General features: G+C 36.9%; 1 protein-coding gene across 1 annotated transcript in view; it reads right to left on the bottom strand.

Annotated features, from left to right (window-relative positions):
* The window catches only part of LOC107679509 (kin of IRRE-like protein 3), a 126,110-nt gene that overhangs the window by 57,342 nt on the left and 51,967 nt on the right, over nucleotides 1–16,801 (bottom strand). The window contains exons 2-3 of the mRNA XM_016475076.1: nucleotides 9,429–9,578; nucleotides 2,312–2,461 (exon numbers count right to left, since the gene is read on the bottom strand). Coding sequence (XP_016330562.1) covers nucleotides 2,312–2,461; nucleotides 9,429–9,578 — 300 coding nt within the window. The remainder of the gene's footprint in view (nucleotides 1–2,311; nucleotides 2,462–9,428; nucleotides 9,579–16,801) is intronic.

Here is a 16,801-nt window from a genome sequence, read left to right as displayed (position 1 = left end):
CACATATATATATATACATATATATATATATATATATACTGTATATATATATATAAACATATGCACACACACACACACATATATATATAATTTTACTTTTTACACACAAATTTCTTCTGGTTGTGTTCCATGAGTAAGGCATATTAAATGCCTTTAATTATGACTTTTTGCTAAATATTTAGTGAACAAAAAATTGTTGTGAAAATCAGACGCGAAAGCCAACATGACCATTCATATTCATGTTAACAAGAAATAATGTAGGGTTGAACATGACAAATTTGCACTACATACCAGACTGAAGGTGTTGAAACACAAGAGCGAAAAGTCAATTCAGAGAGAGAGCAAGTCCTTTTCAAACTTTTCTCCTTGAAATAACCAACAAATTGTTTCTAATAAGACTAGAAAAAGTGAAGGGGTCAATGTTGACTTTAAGACAGTTTGACACATTGAACAAACTGTACTTTTGTTCCACATAGCCTTGTTGTCATTCGCATCAAACCATGTGAAGAAGGAAAGAAAGCCTCTTACAGAAACACTGCAGTAGCTCTTTTTAAACAATGGTGACCTTTGGAAGTGGCTTGGGTTTCTCCCCACGGTTCACTGAGTTGCTGCGCCACGGTTCGCGCTCTCTCTGCAGCTCCTCGCCTTAGCTTTAGGGGAATTCCTTGGATCTAATTAGCCTCTGGGGTCCTTCTTCAGCAATGTGTACCAACCCCATCTCATGTCTTATTCAGCAGCCTGGCCACCACAAAACAAACTGGGTTACCCCACAACTCTCCTACGGATGTTCAAAGTTCAAATGTCACTCCGGCAGGTCAGCCGCCCTCCTGCTGCCGAGTTCGCACTCGTGTAATTACAGAAGCGCACATCCGAAGCCGGACTGATTGTTCGAGAGCCTTATTGCGAAGCCGTACCACTTGAAAGAGAATAAAAGAAATCGTGAACTCACTCTGAATTTGCATGAGGGCTCCGCGGGGGACCGGAGTGGGGACATTTAGTGGCCGATACACACGGCGTAGTGCGATTTGAGACCTAGGCATATTAATGCATCGCAGCAGAGTCCTGAACTCACACCCAAACACCGGGCTTCAAAGTCAAGGTCGGGAAAAAGCCTCCACAGACATTTTTCTCAGTAAGCGACAAAGACAGGTTAGAGTCTTCACAGGCCAGGCATCCAATCAGGTTACAAAGACCACTCTAGATCTTTGCTGTCAGGAGAGAGATAGAGAAAGAGAGCGAACAAACCAAACACCGCATCTGATTGTGGTCACGCGCCGTCGTCCCCCCCGGGAGGGAAGTGACAGGGGATTGACAGTGACTGAGTCCCTACATGAGGTTCATTACCTCACTCAGGAGCCGCTTGCGGTTTTGTATGCAACTTTTCAGAAGTAAGCCAGTTTGTGTGGGATTACATGTCAGGCTAATGGCTCTGCCCTGGGGTGCACGATGATTTGTCTCTGCTGCCACTGGACCAGCAAAAAATAAAAACAAATGAGCGGCCTCTCATCTATAATTAATCATTTTAATGGACCTAGAATCGCCAGTATCTTCACTCGTCTTTAAGCGTCTAGACTCAGATTACTGGTTTAAAATGCTGTTACTCCGAGGCCAGCGTAATGAACTTATTCCTCTGGAATATATCATAGTTTTAACAAAGGAAATAAAAAAAAACGATAATGATAATCAGGCAGAGTTGGGCTGCCTGGGAGCTAAGCTGACGCAATGCATTTGTGTCAGGGCCTCTATCGATTGCAAACATATCTAATGTGTCTTATTAAAGCTGATTAGCCCTGATTTCAGAATATCACACATTTATCTGACTCAGAGATTGACTTTGTTCTTGTCTACATTCACAGTATTGCAGAGGCGGTGCTTTTTCATGCTTTCTCATTCTCAGGGCCTTGCTTTCTTTTACTCTTTCTCTGCTCTAGTGCTATTCCAGTTAAAGTATGTACTGATTTGTCTGACTGTCCATCGGTTCATCCATCAATCTATCTATCCGCACTCGTGCAAAAAATACTTCAATTAGAAAGAGAAGCAAAAAGTGAACCACAGAACTTGCTTGTAATGTAACATAATGAACATCTATCTATCTATCTATCTATCTATCTATCTATCTATCATCTATCTATCTATCTATCTATCTATCTGTCTGTCGGTCTGTCTGTCTATCTATCTATCTATCTATCTATCTATCTATCTATCTATCTATCTATCTGTCTGTCGGTCTGTCTATTGTTCTGTCTCTCTGTCATTCTATCTATTGTTCGTCTGTCTCTTTTTATGGTAGGTCCTGGTAGGTGACACTGACCCAAAACAGTGAGCCGAGCAGGTCGAGATCTGGTCGCAGCCTGGATGGCTTGACACTCAAAGCTGCCATCGTCGGTCAGTTCGGTCCTCTGAATCAGTAGGTGATATTCGCCTTTGCTGTGGTCCCCAATCACATCATAGCGTGGATAACCTGAAACACAACATTTAAAATTAAACATAAAAAGCATATTAACATAAAAAGAGCTTCTGCTTTCCAAGCAGTAAAATTTCTGCCCTCAAGCCCTAAAGTTACCCCGAGCATATTTGTTATTAAAATATCCAGTTTAATTGCTATCTTTGTTGTTGCGGGTATTGTTGTGTTTTTCTCTTTGTGCTGTAGTATTGTTAAATTCTATGGAAGTGTCATGAATGGGTAAAATATTAGAAACATACAAAAAGGCCAATATTTCACTGCATAATAAAGGACAAGGCCTATTCAGAGTTGGCCTTGAATTATTTCCAGTCACATTTACTGTAGTTATGAAAAGAAAAACAAAAAATACTCTCTGTGGTATAACTGGAATTAAACCTCAAAACATAAACATGCATCTTGACTTCTGACAAAGTGATCACAGATCAAACTGCTACACAATACCATTTCATAAATATGCTTTATGCATATTTGAAAAGACTGATTACTAGTTAAGCATTAATTTAAAGAAAGTATTAGATTAAAAGTAAGAGCATATACTGAATGTTTATAGATTTAGCAAAAATGACTCTGTCCAAGGATCCACACTCCTTACCAGAGTATGGATGCTAAAATATCATCATCATTTTATATTATTTTTTAATCATTGATATCTAGAGAGTAGGGTTGTAGATATACTCACATACACTACCATTCAAAAGTTTGGGGACAGTAAGATTTGTATTTTTTTATTTTTTTAATTAACACTGTTATTAATCAAGGATGCTTTGAATAGATCAAAAATGATCAAGAATTTATATTCCAAATAAATTATGTTCTTTTAAACTTTCTATTCATCAAAAAATCCTGAAAAAATCTATTACAGTTTCCACAACAACAACAAAAAAATATTAAGTAGCACAACTGTTTTCAACATTGATGATAATAAAAAATGTTTCTTGAGCTGCAAATCAGCATATTAGAATGATTTCTGAAGGGTCACGTGACACTGAAGACTGTTGTAAATTCAGTGGTGGAAAAAAGCTGCAAGGCTGCTAGGTAAGAAAATGTCTGGGGAAGCATTCACAAACTGACAGAATGGGCTGTTGTCCTTGTATTATAGTGTCTAACTGGAGAAAAGACGAGACAAAGAAATGTCTAAGGCATTCAACGTCTCCGTAATGACACAAACAGATTTGGCAGAAACGCGCGGATGTTTTGAGCAGCCAATGTCTTGACTTTGGTTTCAGTCTGACTGTCTGACTGACTCTGAGAGTAACGCAATTTCAATTCTCTGTGTGTATGTGCTGTACATGTGGAAGAATAGACAATAAAGCAGACTTGACTTGACTTGACTTGACTAACTTACACTGCAAAGCAGAGCAAAGCAAACAAGCCTTTTACATATGAATGTCAATATTAATAATCATGGTGGAAATGAACTTGGTCATAAGCTAATTTTTAAATATAAAATTTAGTATGTACACATTTTGGTACTTTCATGGTGTTCACTGGGTTCACTGTATTAATATTTTACACACTTAAGATTTGTGTTGTGTAACCCACTGACTTTTGTGCTTCCCTTCCAACCTCATCATTTCTGAAGAATCATGTGACACTGACGCCTGTTGTAAATTCAGCTTTGCTATCACAGGAATCAATTATATTTTAAAATATACTAAAATAGAACATTTTTTTAAAAGTGATTTTAAATTGTAAGTTTGTAAGCATAATTGCCATTCAAAACCATTAAAAAATGCACTGACCCCAAACGTTTGAATGGCAATTATGATTTTTTTTTTGCAAAATGCAAAAAAAAAATAAAAATAATTGTGTCCTTCAAGGAAAAATCAGTCACTACAAAAGTGTAGAATATGGCATCTTCAATAAATGATGAATGGAGCCTTTGTAGCTTGAAAAAAAAATTGGAACAACAAAATTGCTACATGATGCTCTACTCAAGACAGATGTCTCATTTTTAGCTAATCTGCTCATATTAGAAAACAGATCGCAGCCCGGAGCACGTTTAAATCTGAACACGATCATGTAAACAGTTATCATGGCATGTCTCTGAAAACCTGATGATCCTTTATATTAAAGACTGTTTAGCTGCCCTGTGCTATCTGGTAATAAACCGTATTAGGAATCGATAGTGTCTATGAAAAGTAAATGTATATAAAATTGCTGAAATAAAAAGAATAAAAAATGTGGCCTTCAAGGTAAAATCAATCATTATAAAAGTGTAAAATATGGTATCTTCAATAAATGATGAACAGAGCCTTTGTAGCTTGAAAAAAATTGAAACAACAAAATTGCTACATGATGCTCTACTCAAGACAGATGTCTCATTTTTAGCTAATCTGCTCATATTAGAAAACAGATCGCAGCCCGGAGCACGTTTAAATCTGAACACGATCATGTAAACAGTTATCATGGCATGTCTCTGAAAACCTGGTGATCCTTTATATTAAAGACTGTTTAGCTGCCCTGTGCTATCTGGTAATAAGCCTGTATTAGGAATCGATAGTGTCATTACTGCCTTCAGGTTTCCTGCCACTGGATCTTCTTTTGCCTTTTATTTAAGAGCTGTATTCATTAGGGATTATTGAGGCATACAGGCGCCTCAATAAAGCTCTGATGAATTCCCCAATATGCTTGACTGGACGGCTTCAGACAATGGCTGTCAATTAGAAGAAACAATGTGAAATGACCCTATTAAAGGTAATGAATCCCATGAAATAGATTCGGCTTCATGTTGGATCAATAGCAGCTGCGATAGAGAGCTGGGACATGGATTTATCACACTGTGGGCATTTCACTGACACTCCAATGGATGGATGCCCGCTTGAAACTGGCTGAAAGGAGGCAGATCAAAGCTCGGAGCGAACGAACGTGAAAGCTGAAGGGGGAGAGATACACAGACGGGCATCCTAATCAAGCGTTATGTTAGCTTCAGTCTCGCAGACACAAAATCTGTAACTTCTCAAGCTTTGAGGACGCTCGCCCTGAAACGATATAGATATCTATGTCATACTGATCGCAGGATGTGTCATTTCATCAGTGTGAAACTGCAGGTGATAAAACATAAGATGGTTTTTACGAAAACCCGATAATGCCTTGTAAAAATACACAAATTGTTCAGGTTTGAAACTATCAATAGGCTTAGAGCTGCTCTGAACATACTGATATCCGTTTACATCAGCACTCTAGTTCATTTTACTCTTTAGCGAGCGACGTTTTCACTTCCTTTTTGAAGTGAGACTTTGTCCGATTGCCATTGTCGGTTACATATCACAGCTCCGTACTTGATTATACTGTGGTACAATGATATCCAAGACTCCCTGGACACTTATAAATGCTCAGAGAAAGAAAGACGCAGTGGAAAGGAAATTCAAGCCCTGAGAGGTTCAATTAAAGAGTGCCGTCCATGACTAAACGCTGCCTGGGGCCACGGCTAAAAATGTGTAACTTCTGGAGAAACCGCTGCCCAAAATGAAAATCCTTTCTTGGTAAAGTATAAAGTTTAAAATCACACATCACGAGAAAACTAAATGAGGCCTCAGCTAAAGGCTCAATCTTCAGATATTAATTGCTGGTTTCTTGAAGTGCATATGTGAATGCAATCAGCAACTATTGTTAGCGATAATGACTTCTTGATCCAGCAATTATGTGTAACGGTAGCTAAATAGGTTCTGATCGCTGTACTTTGAGTTAGATATGAGAATAAATTATTGAATTGTGCTTCGCTACACAAATATTTCAAAGAGCTAATAAGTTCAACTTCAAGCAAGCTGAAGCAAATTTGGAAGCGACATTCAACAAATTGAAGCTTAAGGGATGAATGTGCAATGAATTTGAATGAGACCAAAGTTTGTTTTGCATTTTGTCTTATAATCTGACAGTCCATTGCAAATAAAACAATCAGTAAATGTGGTGTAGTGAAGAAAGCGAGTCCGGTAATCATATCTGATTTGTTTGTGATTTACAAAATAATCTGTACTGATTTTGCAAACCTAAACCTAAACCTAAAGGTTGTCCTTGCATAAGTGAGAAGTTTTCTGAGAACATTTCAATCCGTTCACAGAAATTAATTTGTAAACCTTGTCATGTGAATGTAAAACAGATGCACTTGCAGCGCGTCTCTCTGGGGTTCTGTGGATGATGAAGTGTTTGCCTTAATTAATGAAAGAAATGCAATTAATTCTCGATTGTTGCTTTGCTTTGCTCAGTCTGACAGTACTTTTAATAGGCACTTTCTGAAACAAACAGAAAAACCTTCACAACAATCAGGAAAAGTTAGTGGTGGAAAAAAGCTGCAAGGCTGCGAGGTAAGCAAATGTCAGGGGAAACATTCACAAGCTGACAGAATGGGCTGTTGTCCTTGTATTATAGTGTCTAACTGGAGAAAAGACGAGACAAAGAAATGTCTAAGGCATTTAACATCTCCGTAATGACACAAACAGATCTGGCAGAGACGCACGGATGTTGTGAGCAGCCAGTGTCTTGACTTTGGTTTCAGTCTGACTGTAACTTACACTGCAAAGCAGAACAAAGCAAACAAGCCTTTTACATATGAATGTTAATATTAAAAATCATGGTGGAAATTAACTTGGTCATAAGCTAATTTTTAAATATAAAATTTAGCATGTACAAATTTAGGTACTTTCATGGTGTTCACTGAGTTCACTGTATTAATATTTTACACACTTAAGATTAGGGATGGGCATCGTTTACGTTTTATCAATACCGATACTGATACCGATACTGTTTATCAAAACCGGTACTTATCGATACTATTTGGTGCAAAAAGATATGAAGCGAAAAGTTGTTGAAAATTTGAAAAAGTTATTTTATTACTGCTGAACTTTAGCAACTGTATTAAAGTTATTCAATCAAGAGCAGCGAGTTATTTTTCTCTTTGTGTTTTATTTTATTAACATTAAAGGAATAGTTCACCCAAAAATGAAAATTGTGTCATCATTTACTCACTCTCAAGTTGTTTTAAACCTGAATGAGTTTCTTTCTTCTGTTGAACATAAAAAGTTATATTGAAGAATGTGGGAAATTAAACAGTTGCTGGTCTCCAGTGACTTTCATATTTTTTTTCCTACTATTAAAGTCAGTGGGGACCAGCAATTGTTTGGTTACCGTCATTTTTCAAAATATCTTTATCTTTGTTCAGCAAAAGAAAGAAATTCATATAGGTTTGTTGTATTTTGTTAGTAAATGTTTCATTATATTACTAGTGTTGCCTCCTTTGTTCACTATTACACTACTGCATATATTGCATCTGACACTGGTGTCGCCTAGTTTTGTAACGTGAGCCCACCCTTTCAAACGTTTCACTCTTGCCGCCATAACTGATTGCACGCAAACACACCGCACATGTACATGGACATCACACGCACGTCGAGCAAACGTCGGCCACATTATTCAGTGAAGGGAAATGACAAGCAACAGCTTCTAATTCGTCGTTAACATTTAAGTATAAAGAGATAAAACAACGCAAGTATCGATAACAGTATCGTTTGTTCTGAAGCTTATCGGTATTCCGGTATTGACCCAATTACGTACCGGTCCAAAAAAATACCGGTTCTCGGTACCCATCCCTACTTAAGATGAGTGTTGTGTAACCCACTGACTTTTGTGCTTCCTTTCCAACCTCATAGTTGTTCCAGTCAAATAAAAGGTAAATTCTTCCATCTCTGAGTAATTCTAATAATTTGAAAAGAAACATCAGGTTACTGATAGCGAGTATAACCAGTATCACAGCATACCGTGGCATATCAGATTTTATTCAATTATTTTTCTCCCCATGATTATCATCTCATTATTTTGTGTTTTTATATGGGAAGCCAAAACAATCCAAATGTGTGAAAAAAAAAACAACCTCTGACTAGCATGGCGGCAACCAGGTTGTAATGTGCAACGCTGGCCATAAACATGCATGACCCAAGGTTAAGAGTGGCAAACTACTACTCTACTAATCGTTACAGGAAGTCAAACATCTAAGATGGATATAGGCGCTGATCTGGTGTGTCAAACCTAATGAGATGTTTTTTTTTTTTTTAAAGAGAGTCAAAAGAACGGTTGCTAAAGTGCATGCAGAACAAATGAAAAAAATATGTTTATATGACTAAATTAGTAAGAATAAAATAAATTATTACTTTGATTCAGCAAAGATGCATTAAATTGATCAAACTGGACTAATGATGCTGAAAATTCAGCTTTAACATCACGGGAATAAATTACATTTTAAAGTATACTAAATTTAGAAACTGTTATTTCAAAATGTAATAATATTTCACAATTCTACCCCCTTTCACTGTATTTTTGATCACATAAATGCAGGCCAATATTATTTTAGTATCACTGAGACACTATTATAGTTTTTATTAATATTTTGAATTACTGTAGTTTTTTTATTTTTTTATTTTGTTTTTAGTCAATTTGCTGAGTTTTTTTTTTTTTTTTTTATGGTTATAGTTTTAGTTAACTATAATAACCCTGATGCAGGCTTGGTAAGAATAAAAGAGACTTCTTTCAAAAAAAAATAAAATTGTAGAGACCCCAAACTTTTGAATGGTAGTGCAAATGAATTATTAAAACAAAGTTTTCTATCTTACTCCTTTACAGACATTGTTTCATATCAAGTTCTAAATACAGCAATTCGAGTCATCTCTTGGAAAATATGAAGGCCAAGTACTACAATGATAAGTGTGAGAAGAGAAAATATTTTATAACTGTTTAAATCTAGACTTGATAAGCATTGACTGTACTTTCTTATACTTTGTAAACATAAATTGCAATTATGTAATTATATTAAATTATAAATCAACTGCAATTATGTAATCAACCAACTTTGCACATGTGGTCAATCGTATATGCAAGCAACTGATAAACAGCAATTAGCCATGATTAGCCATGAGAGGCTGAGATATTTCACCACAGGTTAGGATACGAAACAGACTGCAGCAAAAGCTCTTACCTGACATGTCTCGGTTGACCCCCAGAGCCAGACCGTCTTTGACCCACAGCACCATGCCATGGTATCCAGTAATGGAGCACGGCAGGGTCACGGGCTGCCCGGCCACGACCACCAGATCATGGGGCTGCTGGATAAACACAACAGAGCTTCCTAAAACAGAAAGGAGAGAGAGAAAGAATGAACAAGGGAGGTCACAATTATAAATCATCAAATACAATTTGTCAGAGCTGGCTGCCCCTGCCAGAGGATTTACAAAAAAACTTTTACTTGAGGATTACTATTATGGCTCTAGTAAATCTAGTCCAACTCCCAAAACCCACTTTGAAGAATAAATCTATAAATTTCAACTTTATGTCACTGGAATCCTTAATAAAGTGCAGTGACACACAGAAGTACGAGTAGGTGCCTCACAGTTAGGAAAGCTGAACATGACACTGCTGAGATCCACAAGACTGCAGCATCTGCAGCATAAATCAGCTCGCGGCTCGCAGCCGAAGCTCCTCAAACTCTGCTTTCACTCACGGAAACTCAGCTTAGCAGGCAAAATAACTTTCCCAACGACAAACTGCATCAGTGCCAGATGACAGGCTCAGTGGTGCTCTGGAACGGCCGTTCACAGACTGCTGTTCACCTTGAAGTCTAATAGAATGAGGTGCAAATGAAAAAGTGCCCTGAAGGTAAGCGGGCTTCAATACGGGAGGTGAAAAGTATGTCTTACCTTTCTCATTAAATTGCAGAGTGAGACAGACTGAGTTATTTTTTTTCCGTTCCGGGAAGCAGATAAGAGCATCAGTAGAAAGGGAATATGTATTTCTCTGAGAATATATTCACAGAAGATTCTCAGAGAAATAAACATCTCGTCCTTTCAACAGTCGCTTTCCCTCACCTTTTTTGGTCTTTTAATGTGAAAACAGTCGACACACCAGAGAAACTGAGGAGCCTCGTGCATCTCCTGAGACCACTTTGGTCGATTTTTGTCTTAAATTCAATAAAGTGCAGCTCTGCGAGGTGCATCTTTCATAAATAGCGCTTGGCCTTCCACTGATGTGGCAGGATTTCTGCGGGATGGTGCTGTAACACAGCTGAGATGCCAAGCATATTTGTCTCTATGTACACTGCCGTCTAATTTTGCTGTTTGAAGTTAACACCAATACTCACACTTGATCTTAGTTCTGTTAAAGAATAAAAAATCATTAAAGCTTAGCTTTAAAACGTACTTCTTTTGTTCGCCTACCCATGTTGAAGAAGGGTGTTTATAGCATAACCCACAGGATTTCTGCTCCTTTATAGCACAAGAGACTTAATGGAGCTCTCAGTTATGTGTCATTTGATTTTCACCTTTGTTTCAGAGGTTTAGCCTGAAATTTCTTGGGAGAGATAAAAATAGACACAGCCAAGACACTTATTGTCACACATAGAGCTTCAAAATAAAGGTGGATAGCACAGTATTTCATGGAAAATGTTCTTAATGAAATGTGATTTTGGTTATAAAACAATTGATTTTGGTGATTGTAGTTTGGGGTCAGAATTTTATTATTTTAAATTTTTTTTAAGAAATTAATACATGGATGCATTAAATTGATCAAAAGTGACTAAAGACAATTATAATGTTACAAACGATTACAAATAAATGCTGTTCTTTTGAAATTTCTATTCAGCAAAGAATTATAAAGAATCAGCACAGCTGTTTTCAAAGATGATGATAATAAGAAATGTTTCTTGAGCACCATATCAGCATATTAGAATGATTTCTGAAGGATCATGAAGACTGGAGTAATGATGCTGAAAATTTAGCTTTGACATCACAGGAATAAATTACATTTTAAGAATATATTATAAAAAAAACTATTTTAAAACTATTTTAAAGTGCAGTAATATTTCACAATATTTTGTGAATTCACATATTCACAATATATACTCACTATAGTTTGTAAGGGAAACCAATTTGCTTGTTGTATTCCACTAGTTGAGAACTCATCCTTGAAAGTTTTACACTCATGGTGTTCTTGATCTGTATAATCTCTCTACCATTAAACACAAAATGTAGATATTAGGCAGAATTTTTCATTTTTTGAAGTTTCAGAAATTAAAAAAAAAAAAGTCTTCTGAAGCCATATGATAGCTTTATATGAGAAACAGGCCAAAAATGCATCAAGAGTCATCATTCACAACTTATTTCCCTCAACCACAGCTGTGAAACCTCATTTGTGTTTATTCAAATCTGGCGTATGAAGACTGATCAAGTTTGAGCAAGTACAAAAGAGATATGAGAGCTCGTTTTTTTTAAACTGCTTTTATGGTGATATTTTGACAGAGCTCTACCACCTCTGTCCCATTCACTTTTACTGCATTGAAAAGAGCAGTGTAAACATTCTGCTAAAAATCACCTTCAGACCATAAATGTTTACAAATGATGGAGAGCAAGTAATGACCACATTTTTATGAGCTATTACGTCAATGAACGATGGGTTGGGAGCCAAAACAAGAACACAGCCTGCGATTCCCACACTACTTAGTGTTTTTGAGTGATCTTCAGAGTTGCCCTGGCACTACAAATACTTATGAAACTGACAGTGCACAATGATGAAATGTCACAGACAGTCCTCCAGCTACAAAGTAATAAATACATTCAAAGTTTAAGAAAACTCGCAAACTTCATTAAAAGTTTAGAGTAGAGATGAGTAGGAATATAAATATTGTGCATCTGTAATAACTTCTAGCATTTAGAACTGTTCCTCATGCCATCCTGTCTGAATATGTGAACGTTTTACAAAGATGTTGCCCAGACTCTCCCACATAGTGTATAGAAACTCACAACTAATGAACAGCACTGCCTTCAGAGCTTTTGTGTTGGACTCAGACTAATCACACCATTAAATGGGAATGTTTTAAAGAAGCTATAATGTAAAGGATATTTCTAAAGATGTGAGGTTGTTCACATTATACTTCAACTGCGTTTGAAAGACAAGTCTACATGCGTGTCAAAGGTCAGTCACTTTGAGCAAATGCAAGTAATTCAGTGCTTTTGTAATGTATAACCTTAATGTAACTGGACTTTTGACTGGCCGAATCTAAGGGCATTTTATGCACATTTTGACAAATCATCTTCTGCATACGACAAAGAGATGCAAAACTATAAATACACCTCAGCATCTCCATCCAAGGCATGTTTACGAGACCCAGCAGTTGTGTTTAATGAAAGCAGACCAATATCCACAGCAGGGGCTCTAGGATCCATGGACACCTCTAATAAGAGCCACAAATAGATAAATAAATCCAATCATTACATTCAGAGGTTTGGCGCATCCCCTCGCAGTGGGCAAAGCACCCCAAGTCAAATCTAGACAAATGAATTCTGTTATTGGATTCCTGCAGTTCCATTTCCTGGACACAGATTTAAATATCACTCCCAGAACACGTCAATTCTGAGCGTAACAAAGAGAGAGAAAAACAGCGTGCAGGCAGGGCATTGAACACTTTCAAAGAAAAGAAACCAAGCAAGAATGAGAGCGAAAGCAAGATGACAGGGAAGTTGTTTACAAGATCAACATGTAAGATTGATTGGGTTTATTGTATTACTGCCCTTTTGAAACCTACCGTAAAAGTTACCTGAAAAAACCCTGTTTATCTGGTAAGGACTCAAGCTTGTAGTAATACTCCAACATATAAGGTGAAATCTTAGGAGCTTTGCATGAAATTGATTTCCCATGGTATCATTTCAAGAAGTGTGAATTGTCTGCCTTGTAGAAGTGAAATGGCTTCTTGTTCCCATAGAGCACAGCCAGTCAGCTTTCTTGTGGTATATTTATATAGTAATATAAATAATTCAAATCTAGTATGGATTATACAGAAAAAAAAAAAAATTATAAAAAAAAAAAAATACAGAATAATATTAATAACTACAATATCAAGTGCTGGTGAATTGTGCACAGTAAGAGCAATGTTATTTTATTTATTAACTATTAATTATTATTCATATGAAATAAACATAAATCTGCACAAGTTTGGGATCAGTAACATACAAACGTTTATTGAAAAAATAAATACAGCTTTGGTGAGCATAAAAAACCGTTTAAAAACATGGAAAAATCATACTTACCCCAAATTTTTTAATAATAATCTACTATATATATATATATATATATATATATATATATTATATATATAGTACCGTACAGTACATTTATATTAAGAATAACGAGTGCTTACGAATTGTGCACAATAAGACGAGACATTTACTATGGAAGTAAATATGGTCAGTTTTGAAATATATTCAATTTCCAATTGTCTTTTCAGCTCATCCTCAACGAATCGGATCAGTGAACTAATTTTGACTTTATGAGGTGGATTTAGATGCTGTCTGAATCTCTTACCTGTGGAAGAGCAGAAGCAGCTTTATTTAACTGTGGCTGTGGAAGCTAAAGGGTCAGCTGAGAGGAGCAAAACGCCTGCAGTAAACAGTGTCAGCAATTTATGCCTGAGTGCTGCTGATGCTACAGCTCATTAAAAAACGGCCCTCTAGCATCCTTACCACCTCCAGAGAGAAAGACAGACAGAGAGAGAGAGAGAGAGAGAGAAATGGAGGAGCCTTTTGTGCAAGAGGCAATCAGCTCTGTTGTCTTGTTGTCAAAATACTACTTTAACACAGCGCTTCAGAGGTGTTTAGAAATTGCGTGTCATAAGCCTCCAACAGTATGGTGAAATTGGTCAAAAGCCGAAGGAAACAAGATTACTTTATTGTTATTCTTCGAACATTCCTGTGCCTTACATCAATGTGAGATGAGAGAAGTGAGCAGCTACTTCAGGTACAGAAACAGGTGGCAGATTAATGTAGCTTGCAATGGAATTGTTACAAACCGTTTCTTCTCGGCCCACAAAAATGTGTGTTGTTAAAATGGCTCATAAATGGGTAATAATTACGTTTTTTTTAATGTTTTTGAAAAAAAGTGCCCACCAAGGCTGTATTTATTTGATAAAAACTGTAAAATATAATTACAATTTAAAATAACTGATTTCTATTTAAATATATATTAAAATTACATTTATTTCTATGATGCAATGCTGAATTTTCAGCAGCCATTACTCAAGTCTTCAATGTCACACGATCCTTCAGAAATTATTCTAATATACTGATTGGTGTATATACACACACACACACACACACACACACACACACATATACATACAGTGCCTTGCGAATGTATTCATACCCCTTCATTTTTTCACATTTTGTTTTGTTGCTGCCTTATGTTAAACTGCTTTAAATGAGTTTTTTTCCACAACAATCTACACTCCATACACCATGATTGTCAAGCAACAAAACAGGTTTTTAACATCTTTGCAAATTTATTACAAATAAAAAAAGAAAATGATTCCATTGCATAATCTGGGACAGTTGAAATTTAGCTCAGGAGCATTCATTTTGCTTGTAGATATTACTACACTTCAAGTGAAGTTAACCTGTGGCAAATTCAATTGAATGGGTATGATTTGGAAAGGCACACACGTCTTAATATAAGGTCTAACAGCTGATAATGCATATCAGGGCAAAAACCAAGCCCTGAGGTCAAAAGAACTGCCTGTAGAGCTCAGAGACAGGATTGTGTCAAGCCACACATCTGGGGAGGAGTTCAGAAAAAAATTCTGCTTCATTGAAGGGTCACAGAAGCATGTAGTCCCTGTTATCCTTAATGGAAGAAGTTTGAAACAACCAGGACTCTTTCTAGAGCTGGCCTCCTGGCCAAACTGAGCAATTGATGGAGAAGGGCTTTGGTTAGAGTGGTGAACAAGAAGCTGATGGTCATTCTAGTTGAGCTCCATGATCATATGCTGAGATAGGAGAAATCAACAGAAGGACAAACATCACTGCAACACTCCACTAATCCAAAAAGTACTTAAAGGACCCTCAGACTCTGAGAAACAAGATTCTCTGGTCTGATGAGCCTCAATTCTAAGCATCATGTTTGAAGGAAACCAGCTCCGCTCATCACCTGCAGAGTACCATCCCAAAAGTAAAGTGTGCTGGTAACAGCCTCGTGCTGTGGGGCTATTTTTCAGCAGCAGGGACTCGTTAGAGTAAGAAATGCTCTAAAAAAAAAGGGACTCGTTAGAGTAAGAAATGCTCAGTGCAGCAAAATATAGAGATAGCCTGACAGAGCTTGAGAGGTGAACAGGTGAGGTGAAGAATGGCAGATAATTGCAAAATGCTGATGAGCAAAGCTTGTCGCATTAAACAAAAAAAGACTTGAGGCTGTTGAGGTGCTTCAGCTAAATATTTAGTTAAGGGTACAAATACTTATGCAATGTACTTATTTCAGTTTATCATAAGGCAGCAACATAACAAAATGTAAAGGGGTATGAATACTTTCGCAAGGCAGGGGTCTGAATACTTTCCGTACCCACTGTATATACACACACATATACATTAACACGAAAGCATCATACTAAAGCATCACTTTCACACAGCTGATCTGTTGTCCTCAGGCCTGCAGTCAAAAATAAGACTTCAACTTGTTCTGGTAAAGAAGGCATTGAAAGATTGGGTGTAGTTTTGAAAAATGCTGTGCAAAATTGTGCTAGCTTTCGAGGAGCGAGAGCTCTCCAGTATCAGAAAATAGGTTTGGTTGGCTTGGCCCTCACCACTCTAAGCAAAAGACATCGTGCACGACAGAAGTGGAACATGAATGACTTTGATTTCTGGATTGATTTCTCAACTGAGTCTTCAAAACTCACAAATTCAAAACCGAGCTGTTAGCCAAGAGAAATCAGAGAGCTTCCAATTCCACCCAGACCTCTCTGCTCTTCAAAAGATGGACATGGTCTGAATCTTTCTGCCATAAAATTCAAACACTCGAGAAGTTCAACTCCCTAGGCCTGAATACTGCAGAAATCGCTGTTCTGTGTGTTGCATGTCTTGGATTTGCTCAATGAAATAAACATGAATCTGCACAGTATTTATTGATCTCCATAATGTGCTTGCATGATTGTTGAAGAAGCTTAGAGCTTTCTTAACTAACCTGTACTTCAAAGTGATTACACACCCTTTAGCGCAACCTTGAGACGTAAAAAGGACACAAAGAATAATGAGGCCAAAGATGCTTGATCTTTTTGCCTGGCTCAGACTGATCATGGCCTTGTAGGTAGGAAGACTGTATGTTCATAATAATAATCAGTAACTATAATTCAGAAAAGTTTTTTTTGATGTTGTTGAATTAAATATGCCTCAAGAGGTCAGTTAATATACTCAAATTATTTGATGTGCACCAACACAGAAAGACTTCAAAAATAGTCCATCAATACAAAAAAATAACAATGTGCACACATTTTTCCAAGAAAAATAAATGTTTTTACTACAGACTGACAATCTGGATTGA

Source organism: Sinocyclocheilus anshuiensis, unplaced genomic scaffold (genome assembly GCF_001515605.1).
Source record: "Sinocyclocheilus anshuiensis isolate Anshui unplaced genomic scaffold, SAMN03320099.WGS_v1.1 scaffold2218, whole genome shotgun sequence".
NCBI classification, from domain to species: Eukaryota; Metazoa; Chordata; class Actinopteri; order Cypriniformes; family Cyprinidae; genus Sinocyclocheilus; species Sinocyclocheilus anshuiensis.
This window is presented reverse-complemented; position numbering and strand designations above follow the sequence as displayed.